This window comes from Anser brachyrhynchus (assembly GCF_964034855.1).
Source record: "Anser brachyrhynchus genome assembly, chromosome: 4".
In the NCBI taxonomy this organism is placed as follows: domain Eukaryota; kingdom Metazoa; phylum Chordata; class Aves; order Anseriformes; family Anatidae; genus Anser; species Anser brachyrhynchus.
In genome coordinates this window covers 16,250,166-16,269,337 of record NC_137698.1, presented here as the reverse complement: position 1 = coordinate 16,269,337, position 19,172 = coordinate 16,250,166, and the positions used below count along the sequence as shown (strand labels likewise).

Below are 19,172 nucleotides of genomic sequence, written 5' to 3'. Positions count from 1 at the left end.
CTGGCACTCGCTCAGACAGCCTGAGTACTTGAAGTGAAGGGATTGCCTTCCCAAGCGGCAGAGGGATTGCAAGGGCTGCTTGGGAAAAGCCTGTAGCTCAAGATCTCTCCCTGTGCTGCTTCCCACATCTTGTTTGATGCATGAGGAACACTTCCAGTTAGTACGCTCCTGCTTACTGCTCTCCTGGCTGAGCACCCAGCCTACAGCCCAGCACTGCTGCACAGAAGGGACAGTCTTTAGGAGCTGAGTGCAATGCTTCCACGCGTTACCCCAAGCTAATCCAATGCTATTTCTCCTGCAGCACTCTCACTGCTCACACGACCACTGGCAGAGTGTTTCGAGGCCCTGGCATTCACCCATGTGCTCGCTGGAATCGTATTCTCCCAAATTCATAAATTATTCCACGCACAGGCTGCTGCAACTTCCATTAGCTGTCAGTGGAGCCTTGCTAAAAGGTTAAACTAGAGCCTGCGCCCACCTCTGCAGATGAATTAACATTGGCCACCGTGTTCTCCTTCGACTGTCCACCCCAGTCATATTGTGCTTCAAAAGAAGGCAGAAGTGGTCAGATCCACACTTGTAATCTCTGCCCTCCTGTCAGGACTTGTGCTGTAACAACCAAGGCCTGCTTGTAACAGACCAGTGTTAGAATGTGTACTTATAATGCTTTTTCCTTGATACACCCCGAAAGAGAAGAAGTTGTGTCCAGCTGCTCACTCTTTCCTCAGACAGTCAAGCTAAACACATACCTGCCAGAATTCAAAGTCTCACAACCTTACAGAAACAGGCAATACATATTCCACTCCACCTCATTGAAATGCGTTGCTCAAGGACAGCTTTTCAAGGGAAGAACAGGATATTTTGTAAGGCTGTTGCTCAGAATGACAGTAATAATAAGCAAGAGGATTTGCCATTACCATGCATCTCCTGCAGTTACTTTATGCTGTAGCCTTGTATTCCCACATAACTCAAATATATCTCAAGACTTTATTTTCCTCTCGAAGGTGTGTGTGTGTGGGGGGGGAGCACAGGTCCCATGCAGGTCACAGGCTGCCCACTCTAGATCCCAATTTTCAGGATGGATCTCCATTCCCTTTTCTTCCCCTAAATGACGGGGACACACAGCAGGGCACGTCAGGTATCCCTGTTTGGCTGCGAACTGCTCAGCTCGGCCAGCTAACCCTGCCAGCACATACCATGTAACAGCTGAGCGCGAGCCGCGAGGAGCAGCGACAGACGAGCCGGGGTGCTGCAGAGCGAGCAGCCTCCACCACCCTGGGCTTCGTCTCGCTGCAGCAGCCAGGATTTAGAAAGCTGACAGAGCAGGTAAATCCAGTCACAACTCCACAGAGCCGAAGCTCAGGATTTGGGAAGACAAACATACCCAAAGGCAAATTGAGCCTGCTCCCAGCAAGTGTTTCCTGCGGAAGACTCGGCAGGAGCAGTTCACACAAAGGAGCTCCCTGCTCTGACACGCTCGACAACTCCAAGTGCCCGAGAGCTGCCTGTCCCAAAACGGGGGCACAATTCCCATGTGCAGCCATGCCAAGCTTTGCATGGGTTGGTTGCTTATGCCCCAGCCCAGAGCAGCTGGGGTCTGACAAGTAAATAATAGCCCTGGGGGTTTGGCAGGACTTCAGAGAGGCAGACTAACACCCAGCTCTTTCTCCTGTCATCTCAGGACTGTCCAGGAGAAAGAGCTGGGTTTGTACTTGTAGCTCCTGGGCTCCCACCCTGTTTGGGCATGCCATGCATGCCTGACCCTGTGGCAGGCCCCAGGAGAGGCAGCGCAGGCAGAAGAGCACCCTTCCATGGGTGGGCATGCGATGCTCATGCCTCCTTGGGCCGCCCAGAGGTGCAAAATGGAGCAGAAGCCTTGAGAGCAGGCTTCCAGTCGTCCTACTCACACAAAAGCCAGAAGGACAGCAGCCATCCTCCCTCCTACCTGCCCAGCACCGCTGAACCCAGGACTCTGGGCTGCGGCCCTCCTGTACAATGCACAGAAACAAAAACACACCAGGTCCCCTGCCTTGATTCAGCGGCCATCTACTTTCAGCACCTAAGAAAAACATCATTTACCACAGGTAGCTTGGGATGGGACAGCACCTGCACTCTTCTCTGGGACTTGTTACCATGTATTTTACACAGGGACCAGCCACCTACTTCACTCCACAAACACCGGCCGTTTTTTAGCCAGCACGGACTTGGTGCTTCCCTTCATCGCACGTAAGCTGTACGACAGCTAGCATGCCTGGATTCATACTCCCAGCTTTCTGGCTTGTTTCACTGGAAGAAGTCATCAGGTTGCTTGGTTAGGCTATAAAAAAATACTGCTTTCCGTAGGTCACATCAAAACCAAGTAAGCACATCCCATGGAAAAACTGCTCTTCTGAGCTCCATTCCTGGCAAGGCCGAGACCCGGGGGGAAGTGTGGCTGCGTTAAATAACAGACAGTAGTCACGCACCAGGCTACAGTTTCAAATAATGTTTTTGTTCAAGCAACAAAACCAAAACACCTCCAGCTTTGATGCTTAAATGGTTCTAGCCTGCAACACAGAAACTCACCATGTCTTAGGAATGCTCTATGTGAAAACTGCCCTCTGCTGCATTTACATAAACTCATAAAAACAAGGTCAGTGGAGTTACTCATATTGCTCACTTCTAATCCCCTCTTCCTTATTGAAATTAGTTGTTAAATCTCCCCGAAAACATAACTTGCATATTACCTCATTTGAATAGTTGTTTTCTTGAAAGCGTTTTTAATTAAAAGCATTTAGTCTGGTAATGCCTCTGTGCCACAAGATCTCACTAGATTTGGTGCTAGGTTTATGAAGCAGCTGTGCTATTAATCCATTCATTATAGCTATGCACCTTAAAAAAAACAAGGAAGGGAATTATCATCTGCCTTACACATGGAGAAAACAAGGGCACAGCAAATTGAAGTCCTTTGCCCAAGACCGCCCAGCAAATCAGGGGCCAAAGCACTTGCAGCATGCCAGCCACACAAGCCCTAATCCCCAGTGCCTCTTGTAATTAAGGATCTAATGATGAATAGCTGCATAACTCCAAATGCAGAACAGCAAGGGTGATTTCCAGCAGGATGAATATTCAACTACCTGGAAACACAAAACCCAAGGCCCCCTTACACTACTACTTTCTGGCCATTACATATCAGAACCCAAGCTAAGTTATTCCTTCTTTGTCCCAGCAACCATCAGCCGGGCATCCCAGAAGGCAGCACACTTCAACAAGTTTGGTTTCAACTTCCAGTCCTGCTTCTTTGCGATTCAGAGCATCGGGAAGGGTTTACAGCTGCCCTGCTGAAGAGCTGAGACTTACAGGCAGGTTTTCCCCAAGTGTAATGCAGCTCCCAGATCCAGCACCAGTTGCCACCTCCACTGGACACCAGGGACTTGTGCTGCAGTCGCCAAACCTCGCTGTGCCACAAAACCGAGCCAGCCCTCAACATTTATACAAGAAAAACAGCAGCATTCAGCAAGAGCTCATGCAAAGCCGCAAAGGAGAGCTGCATCCAGACCTTGACTTGGGATTCATTTTGTTACTTCTGAAACGGGTCCAGCCCACTGGATACACATCTTCCATCTGCAGGAGCAGTACCCTGACCCTTCTCGTGCCTGGTCTCATCGGGGACCCCTTGCACAGAAGCATTGACACCCACCAGGGGAGCACCTTCTGAAAAGCAGGCTGACAACTCTGAAGTCCTGATGACTAACCAACCTCTGAGGGCAGATTTGAGGGGGCAGCAGGAGAAAGAACCACAAATTAGGTCAAATGCTCCTGGAAAATGCCAATTACTTTATATATAGCAGATTGCACTCGCATGTCATTTAATCTCAGCTTGCTGTTGTCAGATATTAGCTGAAATTCTGTGTTTTGCTTCAGCTGCCATATTAGAGCGCCACGTATTCAATATTAATGAGAGAGATGAAATAGAATGAGACTAGGTTGGCATTTTCCAAGATAAAAGAGACTTTGTGACAGGAAAGCATTCCTTTAAAAGCAATCAGGATTTTTCTTGGCTTGGATACTGCATAAAATATACAGGAAGTAAAAAACCATTTTCAAAAGCAATTAAAAATCTTAATCTCTGATTCTATAAACTAACACAAGAGTATTCATTGACTCATTGTTTCTTACGTTAAAAATAAGAAAATCAGCAAGTAGACTTACTTTGCCACAGCCAGGGATAAGTTTGCCACTTTAGAGATAAGTTGCTGACAGGGGATTTGAGAAGTGACTTGGTTTTTAAGAGTCTACATCCTTGTGCTTGCACAAAGGAAAAAATAAAAAAAGTTCAGAGCTCAAATCTCTGAGACCAACCAGGAAAGAAGAGACACGGTGAGACCTACCACTGCTTAACCTGGATGTGAAATAATTTTGAGGGAGAAGAAGGAAGAAACAAATGAATGTGGTGGGTAGGAGGTGTGATTTACTACCAGAACAAGCCACCAGAGGATCTGGCAAAATCCCTGCTCCTCTTGGGGGCTTGACACAGATTTGAAGACGGTGCACACTCAGTCCCAGACAGCTGTGTTAAGCCTTGATCACTGCTGGTTTTTACAGCTAGCAACATACCTGCTCACAGCATGGCAACCTCATCTTTTAGCCATAGAGGCTGCAATAAACGAGAATTGTTTCCAGTGACTTAATTCAGCAATTTCTGAAAAAAAAAATCAGTCTTGACAACATCTCAAGTTATGAGCAAAACAAAACCAGAAGAGACCATTGAAATCTCATCAGTCATGCTGTTTCTAAGTACACTCATTGCACAGACATACGAGAGATTTACTTCTACTGATTAACACGAGACAACGATGAACAGAGAAACCTTCAGTCAAATGTAGAAGTACGAAAAGGATGAGTAGCTACATTGATACACAACCTCCTGATTTGTAATTCTGTATATTTGCTACACAGCTCGGGAGGATCCGGGGTGATGCACATCATTAAGGACACGTGCCAAGAACCAGCGTCAATGATAACCAGACACCTTCACCTTTCCAGGCTGCAGATTCCTTATTTCCAAGCCAGGCCGTTGCCTGCTGGATTTTGTCCTGGAAAAATCAAGCCAGGACTGTCACCCTGGCATTCTCCACTCATCTGAAAGCTGCCAGAAGCTCCCGGGCTGACTCAGATTGGAGGAGATGGGTTTTCACAGGGGTTAAAGGAGATGATTTGCATGCCTTGAAACGCAAAGATTTGGCTGCGGCTACAGACGGGACCCTCTAGTTGAAAGCACAGAAGCAGGCTTGCAGTTTGACCTCTGGGGCAGCCTGGGCTCTTGCACTTCACTAGAAATCACTTGCTGTGCTTCCTCGTGGGAGAGGGAAGTGCAGCTTGCACCGTCACTGGGCAAGCCAAGCGAGCCCTCCACCAAACCCAGCCCTCTCCCACCACCTCAATCTGCGCTTACAGACAGAAACAGAGGCTGGCACCAACTTCATTCAAGCCATGCTAACGTGCTCAGGTAAAGCATTTGGCACACCTGTTGCGGTTAACACACGGCTGGCAAACAGATTCTGTTGAGTCCCTTGCGTACAAAGGGCGACCCGATCAGTGCTGCACCCCGTTCACCCCGGCACAGCGCCCACAGACTGCAGGACGCCACCAGATCTGAGACAGCCCCAAACAGGCAAGTTCTGCAACTCATTTACAAAGATACCCCTCAGGATTACAAGCACAGTTTCTCCCCTTCCACTGCCATCACGCCAGAGAGGTTACTAGTTTCTCGATGAAATCGATGAGATGCCTGCAGATCTCCAGAAACAATTCTCTTTACAGCTACCGCTGTTCATAGCTATCAGTCTGCAGGAGCCGCTGGCAAAACCAAAACCTTCCTAAAATGAGCCTTTTTCGGTTAGCTTGTGCCAAGTATTCATGACTAGATCTGCTAAGAAATAGCCTGCAATTAGGGCATTTCAATAAGCCATACCCCATTTGAAAATAAAACTCAAATGCAGAAAAAGTAGCAGAAGATTCACTTCTAAAATAAAAAGATCTAAAGCAGCTATAAGATAACATTAAAGTATAAAAAAAACAAACAGGTGACGGCTTCTGTTACGTGGGGCAATACTAAGGAGAACAAAAAGCCTAAGCCTGCGAGAAAAGATTCCCTCCTCCAGATTTTTAGCAACTTCAGAAGCACTCAGTGCAAGACCAGGTCCTAAGGCTATCTATCCAGCCACTTTTCAAGAGATGAGAACAGCGCTTTGTTCCATCAGTCCTGCGCTATCTCTGGGGCTCCTTATCAACTGCAGGACTCAAAAATAATTGTGCTACTCCGGAAGCAGCAGTGATAGCCTTTGGACTACGGGGTTCGTGCCAGCAGTGGGTATAACTTCTTTCAGAGAAGCAGGGAGTGCAGACACAGGGAGGAGCTTGCAGAAGGGCTGGGCGCTGCTGATAGGAAACCACAGGGAGCTTCTCCTCGCCGTGGCTCTTCCTCCACTCACACGAGGCCAAGTGGGCCTTGCCTGCTCTTGTGCCAAGTCACACCAGCCTGACCTGTGGATGCAGATGGCAACTCCTGGCCCATCCACCTCTGCACCAGGCCCCAGAGCACAGATGAAGGTGCCCAGACATAACCGAGCAGCCAAGGGACAGCCTCTCCTATGGCTTCCTGCGGAGCGCAACACATAGCAGTGCTCAAACCAGCACTTACTGGGAAAAAGGAGGAACATTTGGAGCAATAGTTGGTTACTGCTGTTCTTCACTAAGACAGCAAGACCCCAGCTTCATTTTCTTTTTTTTGCCTCTGATCTGGAGCACTCTCCAGCAGTATTAACGCTGACTGCTAACGGCACCGTGGCATTTGTCTGAACCATTATCACGCATCACTTATTACAGCAGGCTGGAGAGCTGCTCACAGAGCTGGAAACGAAGGGAGCTGGATAGCGTACCTAAAAAAAGCTCGAGGAACTGCTGCGTTTTTGGTTTGTTTGTTTTTAAATCACCTGGTTGGGCCAACCGTTCTGAGCTCAAACACCTTCACTGCCTTTTCCTACAAGAGCTGCTGCAGCTTACAGGGCCTGAAGCCTAGAGCCAACAGCAAGGTCAGACAAGGCAGAAGCACTCACAAAGCCAGCAGAAGACCCCCTTGTCCTTTGCATCTCTCCTACAAGGCAAGCCACAAGCTGCTTAATCATTGTTTCAGCGCCTTACTCAAGCACTAAAATTGATTCCCTGTGATCCCATCTACCCAAGACAAGGATTTTCTGAGGATCTCCATCAGGCCCTGCCTCCAGGTCAGCTCAAGTCATGCTGGAAGAGCTGGAGGCCCCGAGCTCATGGTGGGCTGGACACAGCCTGCCCAAAATCTGAGGCTGTGTTAAAAACAAGGCAAGGAGGAGCCAGGTTCCCACCATTGTTAACATCAAGAGGAGCGACGCGAATTGTCTGAAAGCATTTCCTACTGCAGACAAGGCACTGAAGTGAATAAAGGAAACGAAGGGTTCACAAACTAAAATATCACCTCATGTGTGCCACACAGCCCTGCTTCCCTGGCACAGGCAACTGAGCCAGGCCAACCCCCAAAAAGCCATGCTTCACAGCGGGCAAGGAAGCCTTCTGTGCTTGTTAGCACAGAAACACCCTCAGAGACATATCCCCTTTCGAAGGGCTCATCTCAGCATCAAAAACAAGCGGTCCTGGTGGCTCTGCTCCACCCACCAACACACGCAGAAGTGGCTCTCCGAAGGTGCTGCCCCCAGCTCTTGTTGATTTCAGCGGGTGCTGCTAGATCCGTTGTTCAGAGGAAGCCAAAAAAACGCCGATTCCTCAGCTCCGCTAGCCCTGCTCTACCTTCTTTCTGCTCTTCCACTCCCTCCCCTCCATGGAAACTGGCAGTCTCTCGTTATGAAGTATTTTTAAAACGGATTGAAGAATACACTATGCTGGTCTTGTCTCTCAGATAACGTATTTCGAGGCCCCCATGTAAGAGTCAGCATTCCAGCTTCATTTTCCATCAATTTCTGTTTGACTGGCTGGGGGAGGAGGCACAGTATTTGTGTGTGTATGCTAGTGTTGCCTTTAACTAGGCCAAGCTGTGATCCTGTAGCCATTTAGGATAAACAAATAAAGAGAAGGGTAGGGAAGCCAGAGCCCCCTTCCACGCTCTGACCTCCTGAGGCACCGTCCAGCACCAGTCAAGATGCTGGGGATTAGCCCAGCGGGAGGTGGGATCCCCATCCAGGGCACTGCAAGCTTCCAGGCTGCAAGTGGCTTATCTCAGAGCGAGCGCAGATACCATCCGCACGCTTCCACCTAGACGCATGTTTAAGCATATGCATGGCTTTCATCAGCTGAGAGGTCCCATGGCAGCTCCCAGCACCAGTGCTGCAAAAGCTTTGCTTATGCATGCCTTTGCATTTACATGCTGAGATCAGCCTCCATTAAGTCAAATGAAATTACAGGCAGTGCATTACACATGTGCCTTCACATCTGTGGGATCGGGGCCTTAAAATGAAAGCCACCCATCCTACCAAAACACGCCCTGCTCAGCTACAATTAAACACAGACACTTCAGAGCAGCTTGCTGAAGTTCGTTTTTTTATGCATGCTTTTACAATTAGCATAATGTTGTATCCTGCCAGGACGTAAAAGGTTGTGACTCAGGAATGTTATCTTGGTTTTTAGAAATCAAACTCACTCATTTCTAGTTTCATTCCTCCCCTTAATTCTACCCCCCTCGCTCCTTCCAATGACACACGCCACTCAGCACCCTTACAAAATCTGGTGATTAGGCTGAGAGAAGCACTCACCACTTCTGCCTCGCTCTCCCATGTAGTTAACTGTTTCTTCAGGTTCCCTGCCACCTCCCCAGCTCCGCAGCAGCAGCAAAGAGGCAGGGGAGAGGATGAGATAAGGTAAAGGAGATGATATGCTCAGCACCTACCGGATGCCAGCCCACTGTCCTTTATTTTGCCATCATCCCAGGGTAAAACAACTCTTTGAGAAGTACCCATCCGGTGCCTGGTCTGCCCACCGGCTGCTCACGAGGAAGCCGAGTCCCCTCGCCCTTCCCTCTCCCACACACATGCTTCCCACCCCAAGGGATGCTTTATTCCGCAGCCGGCCCCACCGGGCTGGACTCAACAGCACATGGTCTGCATTTAGCTGAACCACTACACAAGTCTCTGCAGATGCTGCTCTGGGATTGCGAGGGGACTGCCATTCACCAAAACCAGGAGAGGCTCAGTTTAACGTAACGAAGGAAGAAAAGCAGCACACAGCGCACGCACGAAAAAACAGCAACCACATCTTGCAATAAACCACTCCCAAGCCCATTCACACGCTGAGGTCGCTACTCCACACAAAGCAAAACGGCTCCGCTTCACAGTACCCTTCAGCCTGCCCTGAACACCAGCCGAAGCAGTGATTTCAAGGCATCTTTTTCCACCGAAACAGAAACTGCAGCTTCCAAGCGCATTTTAGACCTCACAATCAAGCAATCATTTCAGAAGCAGCTTTATAAACAGCCGGGATAATTTATAGGTATTCTGCTCACAAACATCAGCTCTCGTTTTGCTTCGCAGCCTAACTTCCCCACCTACAGCCCCACCATTACCACCACCTTCACACATTCCCGTGCCGCATCAGAGGAGCCATACAGCCCGGCAGCACATCGTAAACCCTACGAGAAACCGTCTCGTCCCGGTCCCACCTTGAAGGCAGGCCATTTGCTCGCTGCCAGAAGGAGCCACATTCAAGTCCCCGGCTGGCGGGCAGCGTCTGCTTTGCTCCCAAGCACCGCAAAAGTTACAGGCAGGTCGGTCAAGTCTGTCTCCCTCCCCCGGCCGCCGGGGCACAGGAGCGCGCTCGCCCCGGAGCTCCATCCACGTTTCTGCACGCCCGCTGCAGGACACAGACTTTCCCCCACCCGCACCAGCATCTGTCGGTTTCTGCGTGTGTATGGGGGGGGGGGGGTCTTCTATTTTTTTCCCCCTCTCTACACGGGGGAAACCCTTTGTCCCTCTCGGCAGTGACGTAAAATAGCGAGCCTCCCCTCCCCTCCCGGCCGCGCCGGAGGACGCGAGCCACGCGTGTCCCCGCAGGCTCCCACGCCGGGGGGGCGCCCCGAGCCCCCTCTCCCCCTTCCCGGGGAGCCCCCGAGCGCAGCCCCGGCGGGAGCAGCCCGGGACCCGCCGGGGAGGAGCCGCGGCCCCGAAAAGTTCCGCGCCGAGCGCGGGGCAGGGGCGCTAGCGGGGAGGGGGGACCCCGCGGCGAGCCCGCCCGGCCCCCGCCCGCCCCGCGACCCCATCCCGCACCCACCGCCGGTCTGCCCACGGCCACGGCCATCGCTGCGCTCCCCGGCCCTCCTCCCGGCTGCCTGCTAGGGCTGCAACATGGCCACCCGGCGGGGAGGGCCCATGCGCAATGCGAAGGGGCCGGGCGGCGAGGCGGGCCCCCCCCGGCCCTCCCCCGGGGCCGCCCCGGCCGGCCGCGGCCCCCGGCCGGCCGCTGCCACCCCCCCGAGGGGCTGCTGCCACCCCCGGGTGGGGGACCCCGGCCCCTTCGCCACGTTCCCCCCCCCCAAGCGCGGCGGGGAGGTGCTGGAGGCAGAGCCCCCCCTGCTCCGGGGACCCCTGCGAGGAGGTGGCCGAGCCTGGGAGCGGCCAGGTCCCCCCGGTGCCCTTTGGGGCTAGAGGACGGGGACGTTTCTGGAGGTGAGGCTGTTTGCTAGCAGGAGCCCCCAACACCGTAAAGACCTCCGGAGGGTGAAGCCAGGCACCCCACGCCTCTTGTTTCTCCTTGATCTCACCACAGCACACCTCTACTGGGTTTTTCAACACCAGTAACGAGCTCTTGTTCTGCAGGAAGGGATTTCTGAGCACGAAGCGAAGCGCAGCCATCCCTCTGCTGCTCCTGTGGGCACAGCACGTAGTATCCTCAGCCCACGCCGCTGCATGGTGCCCTCCTGCCTGCACAAGCAGGGCTGAACGCAACACCTATGTCCATAAGTCTTACACCAAACCAGCAGCAAACTGCGGGCCCTGGGTCAGGTCCTAGGGTGTTTTGCAAAGGCATAAAACCCCGAAAGGCAGAGGCCTGATTCTCTGCACGCGTAAAGGGCGTTACAGCTCTACCCGCTTAAGGGAGCATCCGAAGAGCAGAGGCAAAAAGACAAAAGGGTAAAAGCTAAAAGCAGCTCCTGCGAGTAAATCAGCAGTCAGTAAACAGGCCTTAATGGCATGCTTGGTATTCAAACACCCTCTAACCTAAAGGTTTTACCTTGTAACTCCAAAAGTCATCCTTGGACTGCTACAAAGAAGCACAAGGCTGTTTGCAGAGGCTATGAAGCCCAAGAGTTTCCATTCCTCAGCTCTTCTGACCATGTTTTGAAGGATGTGGGGAAGTGATTGTCCCCCTGTACTCGGCTTGGTGAGGCCGCACCTCGAGTACTGTGTTCAGTTTTGGGCCCCTCGCTACAAGAAGGACATGGAGGTGCTCGAGCGAGTCCAGAGAAGGGCGACATACTGGTGAGGGGTCTGAAGAACAAGGCTTACGAGGGGCGGCTGACGGGGCTGGGATTGTTCAGCCTGGAGAAGAGGAGGCTCAGGGGCGACCTCATCGCTCTCTACAGGTACCTTAAAGGAGGCTGTAAAGAGGTGGGGGTTGGTCTGTTCTCCCATGTGCCTGGTGACAGGACGAGGGGGAATGGGCTAAGGTTGTGCCAGGGGAGGTTTAGGTTGGATGTTAGGAAGTACTTCTTTACTGAAAAAGTTGTTAGGCATTGGAATGGGCTGCCCAGGGAGGTGGTTGAGTCACCATCCCTGGAGGTCTTTAAGAGATGTTTAGATGTAGAGCTTAGTGATATGGTTTAGTGGAGGACTGGATAGTGTTAGAGGTTGGACTGGGTGATCTCGGAGGTCTCTTCCAACCTAGATGATTCTGTGGTACTTGAGCATGGCCCTACTGCCTCAAACTGCCCAGCAAAGGAAGGGGATGCAGCACCACCACTCAGCTCCTCTCCCTCCCTCCTTCCCAGCAGGGGTTTGAGGATCTGCACCTGGGCACAGGTGTGCAGCCTTCGTTAGCAAACCAGCTGCACAAAAAGCTAGTGGGCTTTCTCCCAGTAACATGGGTTTGGGGAGCACAGCTGAACAACATTTACACAGCTCATATCCTAAGGAGGCTGCTCTGTTCATCTCATCGTCTCGCTCTTGTAGCAAGTTCCTCCTCCTGCATGCAAGGCTCCAGGAGAGGTGCTGAGCACACCTGTGCTGGGACCAGTGCAGCCTCTAGTGGAAACCTGGTGGTGATTTCCAAAGAGCTGCCCTTGTTGCACCTGTGAGTGAGGCGGACAGCTTCCCCTCCTGTGTGTCAGCGGCTTGCACGATACTCCTCCATCAGCACAACGCAACTAATGCAAAGATCTCCGCGTGTGCAGAACCCCGACGTGACTCACCACCGAGGCCGGGAGAGCTGTGGCCGTTTTCTCCCTGACATCCGTGTGTACAGACCTTCCTGAGCATGGCTGTTCCTGATGAAGGAGTAGGAACTAAACCCCATCAAGTCAAGGAAACGTGCTGCAATCTCTCTAGATCTCAGCTAGCGTAGTTCCTCACATTCCTAGTGTTCAGTGGGAAGAAGCAGACCCCTCGCTCCTACAAGTTTCGTGGCTGCTGCTGACAAACGCGTCCCTGTGCAAAGGGAAACGCCAGCCTTTCATTCTAGAGACCCTGTGGGAACTGACTGAATTTTTCCAAAGCTCTTTTGCATCATTTTGCTGCAGCAGCATGTCATTGCTTTACCGACCTTTTATGTCAGCTGCGGGGCAATTTGTCAGATTACAGGGGATGAGAAAATACACAAGCAGACGCGGAACTCCGGTTAACTTTCCTCCTGTTTAAAATCAACCGCAGGTACATAGCTCCCTAACACCATCTTGTACAGCAGCAGGAGGCTACAAGACGGAGTGGTGAGCTTATAATTTTGAAATACTGCTTGAGCCTGCTCCCACTTTGTGATTAGCACTACTCGTAACTTACTCAAATGTCACCTGAAGAGACCTGTTGTGTCCAGAGCCCCCAAAGATGGCAAGAATGGGGTAAATTCAGTCTTTCTGAAGACTCTTACCCACAACCAAAAGTGACCAATTTACAGACAGCATAAACTGTCACAGGATAAGGGAGACAACAGTCTCTTTAAACCTCTCAGTGTGCAGCAGACAAAGAAGAGACTGCAGGTAGCAGAGCAGCACATCTTCTTGCCGGCATGCAGCATTACACCCCCTTAATCCCCAAATGGGATTTGCAGCCGAGGCTGTAAGGGGAGAGACCTGCACCAGCCTCTGAATCAACACAAGCTACTCATTCAACACTTTTTTGCGGGTGCCTCCCAAGGGTATCCGAGCTACCCAGGAAGCGCGGCGCTCCCAGCCAGTAGGACTGTCAGGCGAGATGCGTTAGCGTAACCCACGTCACTCAAACAAGCTCAGCGAGGTTTTTCCATCCATACAGCATTCAGCGTCAGCCTCAGTCCCGCAGATACTCCAGCAGTCGCTTTGTGCTGCCTGAGCGTGTTCCTCTGCCTTCAAGAACACAGCTTGCAGGGCGAGAGCTGGCATTTCTCAGGAGAAAAGCCTTCCAGTTCACAGCCAGTGCCGGGCTTATGGTAAGTGAGGTAATACTTCCCAGTGGTGCTTAAGTGGAAATGCAATATCAGGGAAAGCTGTAAAATGCCTCCTGCTTACATCTGAGTTCATTAAACCCAAACAACATTTTCATAGTAATGCTGTCATTTGCCACTGTTATTTACTTGGATTTTTTATCTTCACAATCTCTCCTCCTCTCTTGTTTGTGATCACAATTATATCATTATGCTCCGCGCACCGCATCTCAACCACTTCCGCTGAGGGTGTGCTGCCATCAAACACAGAGTTGTGAATGCAATTTAGAGCTCAGGAGGAGGAGAAAGGTGTTTATGCCTTCAAAAGCTGTACCAAAGGCATGTGCAGGATGTTAAAATATTAACTTTTCAGATATCACACCCCCCTTCTCCCAGCACCTGCGCCCTCCTCAGATGAACGCTTCCGATAGGATGTAACCGCACTCTCCTGCTCCGCACCACAGTAAAAACCCCAATCAATATGTGGTGTAGCACAAAAGTGCAGTTCCTCTTGCTGCTGCCACCTAAGCAACCCACAGCTTGGCACACTGCAAAACTCTCCTGATACACTGCCGAAACTGTAACTTCTGCCCCGGAAACTTAGAAGTTTCTTTTGGGGCTGCCCCCACCATTCCAGAGGTTACATTTTAGCAGTCCTGCAGCTCCACAGTGCAATTTATCATGCAAACCAGCATGGTAATGTACTGTGGCAGAAACGAATCGTCCAGAATCAGCAATTCAGAATCAGCGCAGACCTGTGCAGCTTACTTTCTGGAGAGCAAAACCACCACACACATCCGCTCTCGCAACCTCAACTGTTATCCTAAGGTTTTGCGTTACCAAAGCACAACTCGCAAGCCCACGCACAACATCTACTGCAATCTCTGCCTCGGGTTTGCGAAGGTTGTGTGCGCGCTTCTGGGTTTGCAGTTTGCAGCTAAAAATATTTCTGGTCACCTGAGAGCCTGCCATAGAGATGACTTCTGGAGTGTGACTGAGGGCCTGATCCAGACTTCTTCAAAGCCAGAGAGTCTGTACGGAGCTCAGTCCCTCTGTGCCTCTACTCCCTGACTGCAAGACACAAAATAAATAAATAAATAAATAGATAGATGAAACAGGAAAAAACACTCTCTCACACACTTTCCTCCCAAACTCCTTGGGACAGGGCTGTCACTTGTCTGGTGCGTACGGGGCACGTTGCCCACCGGGCCACTGACCTTATCCGTGCTTCTCAGCTGTGATGTACACACGAGCGGTAATAGTATTAGAGACACATAACCAAAATCAGATCCCCAGGCTCTAGTGAAGCCCTGTCCGACCTCCCTCAGCCCCACAGTGAACACGGAGATGATATGAGACGCAACCTGACTCGAGGCACTCGTGGGGCTTGTGTGCAGCTGTCATATGGGGGCACAATGCCCGGCAGGTGTGACAACGGCCACCCTGACCATCGCTGCATCCCGTTCGTCCCCATTCATTGCCAGCTCTCACAAGCCACAGAGTCCCCCAACAGATACAAGGTCCTCTGGCGGTGGCCGGGCCCAGCCCTGCTCAGGGGGGCTCACAGGGAGCTCTGAGGACGGCAGAGGATGGAGACCACCACCAGCTCACCACCGAGACGGATTTCCCCGTGCCTCGGTGGCACTGACAGCTCAGTGTCTAGCTAAAACGACCCGTCTCCCCGGCGCACGCCAGCAAATCGGGGTGGCGTGTCCTCGGCGCACCGCCGAGCCTGCTCCTGCCCCTCGCCTCCTCTTCCTCGCCACCCCGGGCGAGGGCGAGCGGGGGCGGAGAGGCACGGCGGGGCGGGAGGCGGGTTCCCCGGCCGGCCGCGGCTGCGGCAGCGCCCCGCCGTGCAGCGCCGAGCCCCGGGAGCTCGGAGGATGGCTCGGGAGCTGAGCCAGGAGGCCGTGCTGGACTTCTTGTGGGGGGCCGGCGGCCGAGCCCCCAACGCGGCGCTGCTCCGCCACTTCCAGGCTTTCCTCCGCGACCCGGCGCTGACGGACGAGCAGCGGGGGGAGCGCCGGGAGCGCTTCAAGCGCCTCGTCAACTCCGTGGCCACCGTGCACGCCGCCGCCCCCGGCGCCTCCAAGGACATCGTCCTCCGCCGCAGGTACCGCGACCTCCTCGACGAGGAGCTGCCGCCGCCGCAGGAGCACCGGCCGGAGGAAGAGGAGCAGGAGGAGAAGGAGGAGGACGAGGAGAAGCAACCCCCGCCGCCCCCATGCGAGCCCGGCCCGTCGGGGAAGGCGGTGGAGAAGGGGCTGCGGGACGGGGGGCAGCGCCCCCCTGCAGCCGTGGTGGGGGGCTGCGCCTCCCGGGGCCGCGGGGGGCTGTGCTGCGAGTGCCGCCGGGCGCTCCGCGATGCCGCCGCCCGGCCGCCCCCCTACCGGAGCCGGCCGCTGGCTTTGGGGCCGGGGGCGCCGCTCTTCGTGTCCCCGCCGCCCTACCGGCCCCCGCAGCCGGCCCCCGCAGCCGGCCCGGCCCGCTCCCCGGCCCTTCCCGGGGGGCTGCCGCCCTCTGGGGCAGCCCCCGCGGGGTCCCTGCCACCACCGGACCTCAGGGGGCCGCTCCCAGCTCGGTCCCAGCCGCTGCCCCCGGGCCCCAGGCTGTCCCCACCCCAGTCCCCACCGCTGCCCGCCGCCCGCCTGCCCCTACCCAAGGCCCTGCCACCCTCAGCAGGCTCAGGGGTACAACCCCCCACCATGCCGTCCCAGCCCCTGCAGCTGCCCCCGGGCCCCAGGCTGCCCCCGTCCCAGTCCCCACCGCTGCCCACTGCCCGCCTGCCCCCTCCCAAGGCCCCGCCACCCTCAGCAGGCTCAGGGGTACAACCCCCCGCCGGGCCATCCCCGTCCCTGCTGCTCTCACAGAGACCCAGGATGCCACCCCCCGGCAGGCCACCCCAACCCTGGACCCCGCAGCCACCCCGCCGGGAGCCACCCCTGTCACAGGCCCCGCTGTGTCGGTCAGCTCCGGGGACGCTGTCCCTGTCCCAGTCCCAGTCCCTGCAGACACTCACTGCTGAGCGCTCCCCATCCCAGACCCCACTGCCTTCATCGTGCCCAGATGCGTTACCCTCCACCCGGCTGCCCCCGTCCCAGTCCAGGTCCCTGCAGCACCTCCCCACCAGCCCGTCCCCATCCCCACCGCGGCCAGAGGGGCCCAAGGCGCTGGCCCCCGATGGACCAGCACGGTCCCGAGCCCCGCTGCTGCACACCCCCGGACTGCCCTCACCCCTCACCCCGCCACCACCAGCCAGCCCCACGGTGCTGCCCCCCTGCTCCCAATCCCCCCCACTGACCCCCACGGGGCCACCTCCACCCCCGTCCCTGCAGCCACCCCCGTCCCAGGCCCTGCTGCCAGCCCCAGGACCACAAGCCCCGGAGAGCAGCCCCGCAGCCCCGCTGCCTGTCTTCAGGAGCATCAGGTGCCAGCTTGCATTGCTGGAGGTGCAGGGCGTCCCCGCGTCGCTGCTGGACGACAGAGGGGGGCTGCCCCGCACCCTGCCCTCCAAGAGCTCCCCCGTGCATGCCCCAAACCGGGGGCTGGCGGTGCCACTGGGGCGGCGGGAGCACGCCTGGCTCGTGGCGGTGTCGGCGGGGCGCTGGGCCCAGGTGCGGGGGCTTTTCCTGGAGGAGCCGGAGCTGGCCCTGCAGCGGGACTTCATGTCGGGCTTCACGGTGCTGCACTGGCTGGCCAAGCACGGTGACGGGCCGGGCCTGCAGGAGCTGGCGGAAGCGGCGCGCCGGGCCGGGCTGTCCCTGGACGTGGACGTGCGGTCGGGCTGTGGGTACACTCCGCTGCACCTGGCCGCCATACACGGCCACCAGCTCGTCATCAAGGTGCTGGTGCTGCAGCTGGGGTGCCAGGTGCAGGTGAGGGACGGCAGCGGGCGCCGGCCCTGGGAGTACCTGGGCAGCAACACCTCCGGCGAGATCTGGCAGCTCCTGCAGGCGCCCCGGGGCACGATTATGTTCCCCACGCAGCCCCTGGCCCGCAGCGTGTCCTCCGTCAGCAAGGCCTCGCTGCCCGCTGGCAGGGCGACGCTGACCGCCTGCCTCAAGCCGCAGCGCAGCCGCGGGGCAGCGTCCCACCGAACGGGCAGCGAGAGTGACTGAGAAACAGCCCCCCAGCACCCCTGCCACTGGAGACGCACCGAGGGGAAGCCAGGCGGGCACAAAGAGCTGCGAAGCAGGCTGGACCTCTTGAAGAATGTACTCTTAAATTATTGCAATGAAACGTTATCTGAGTCTCTCTGCTCTCCCTCCAATTTCTTGCTTTTCTACGAGTGAGAGGATGTGACTCCTCGCCTGAAAACGCGTCTGAACCTGGGGAGGCAATCTACGGGGCAGGCACCAACTGCTGGGTCCACCAACAACTGCCAGCTTTTGTGGGACTGTGCGTTTGGGGTCTCAAGCTCCGCTGTGATGCTCACAGCCTCCCAACCAGGTCAGAGTGTTCCAGGGACAGCTCGCTGTTAGTCCTGGGGCTTGCAAAACGCTTGCTTACACCACCGAAATTCTGGGGAGTAGCTCTGGCTCCCTTTCTAATCCCGGCAGATTAAGGATGAGCCCCACCATTAAAAATGCGGTTGGTCTAGGTCCGGCCTTCCAGCAAGAGCCCTCAGAGAGCGACTGTGGCAGAGGGCGGCAGCCAGAGAGCCGCGAGGGGAGGAGGGTGTTAACACACCCGCCCCGTTCCTCAGCCCTTCTCGCCCACCAGTCCCCGCAGAAAGGAATGCAGGGCAGCACCGCGGCCCCGCTCCTCCCCACAACTGCCCCGGGCTGCCCGGCAGCGCCGATACTGCCCCTTCTTTCTGTGTGCTGTTCCTCACCCCGCAGGACAGGGAAGTGGCACCCATGTTGTGGCTCCAGAGGCCCATTCCCACACCTCAGGGACACAGGGAATCACCGCAGGGATCCGGGTTGGACGGACAAGGAGCTGTGCCTTGGCGCGGGCCCCAGGCTCGTGGGGGGAAGGCAGCGTTGCAGTCAGAGCTGTGTTTCCCCAGAGACCCCAGTCCTAAATTGCCTCAGAGGTGTTTCGGGGATGAATGGGGGTCCAGGTGCAAGGAAATGACATCCAGCATGGTCATTCTTGAGGGCTTTCAAACCACAAATGGGCTTTAGGAATCCCACTGGATTAAGCGAATTACCTGCGGGAGGTGGGACTGCTTATGTATTTGAGGTTTGTGCCTAAATGTCTGCAGTTTCAGGGAGGAACAGGACCCAGGGCGGCAGAACCTGACCGTTGCATAACATGCGTGCCGGGGAATGCCTCGAGTCCGCGTTCGAGCCATAATTGAGGTCTCCACTCTGCTTGGGGTTTATTTGAGGGAGGAACTCTTTCCTTGCAGAAGGGAAGTTCATCTGTCTGTCTCTGTGGCCACAAAAGGTAGTGGCCTTTTTCCAGCCCAGTTTTCTCCTTTTTGCAAGGGAAAGAGCGAACTCAGCAAACCAAGGCAGCATCCTGTGAACAATCACTCCTTGCTCTGAGAAGAGTTCAATGCTAACTTGAACTCATAAGAAATTCAGCTCTGACAT

At 54.9% G+C, this 19,172-nt stretch overlaps 2 protein-coding genes and 1 long non-coding RNA gene across 4 annotated transcripts in view; 2 read left to right on the top strand and 1 right to left on the bottom strand.

Annotated features, from left to right (window-relative positions):
- SEPTIN11 (septin 11) overlaps positions 1-10,432 on the bottom strand; it is a 66,419-nt gene extending 55,987 nt beyond the window's left edge. The window contains exon 1 of one of the 2 annotated variants that reach the window (XM_080589235.1): positions 10,291-10,432. In XM_080589235.1, the coding sequence (XP_080445361.1) occupies positions 10,291-10,317 (27 nt within the window). In that variant the 5' untranslated portion in view covers positions 10,318-10,432. The remainder of the gene's footprint in view (positions 1-10,290) is intronic. The other variant, XM_080589234.1, reaches the window with a different exon arrangement.
- The window catches only part of LOC308193986, a 318,815-nt gene that overhangs the window by 177,680 nt on the left and 121,963 nt on the right, over positions 1-19,172 (top strand). The gene's annotated exons all lie outside the window — the stretch shown is intronic.
- SOWAHB (sosondowah ankyrin repeat domain family member B) lies at positions 15,248-17,881 on the top strand. The gene has a single exon (XM_080589207.1). The coding sequence runs from the start codon at positions 15,513-15,515 to the stop codon at positions 17,745-17,747; it is 2,235 nt and encodes a 744-aa protein (XP_080445333.1). The 5' UTR covers positions 15,248-15,512; the 3' UTR covers positions 17,748-17,881.

Coding starts and splice junctions, on each gene's coding strand:
- SOWAHB (XM_080589207.1), top strand. CDS start 15,513: ATGGCTCGGGAGCTGAGCCAGGAGGCCGTGCTGGACTTCTTGTGGGGG.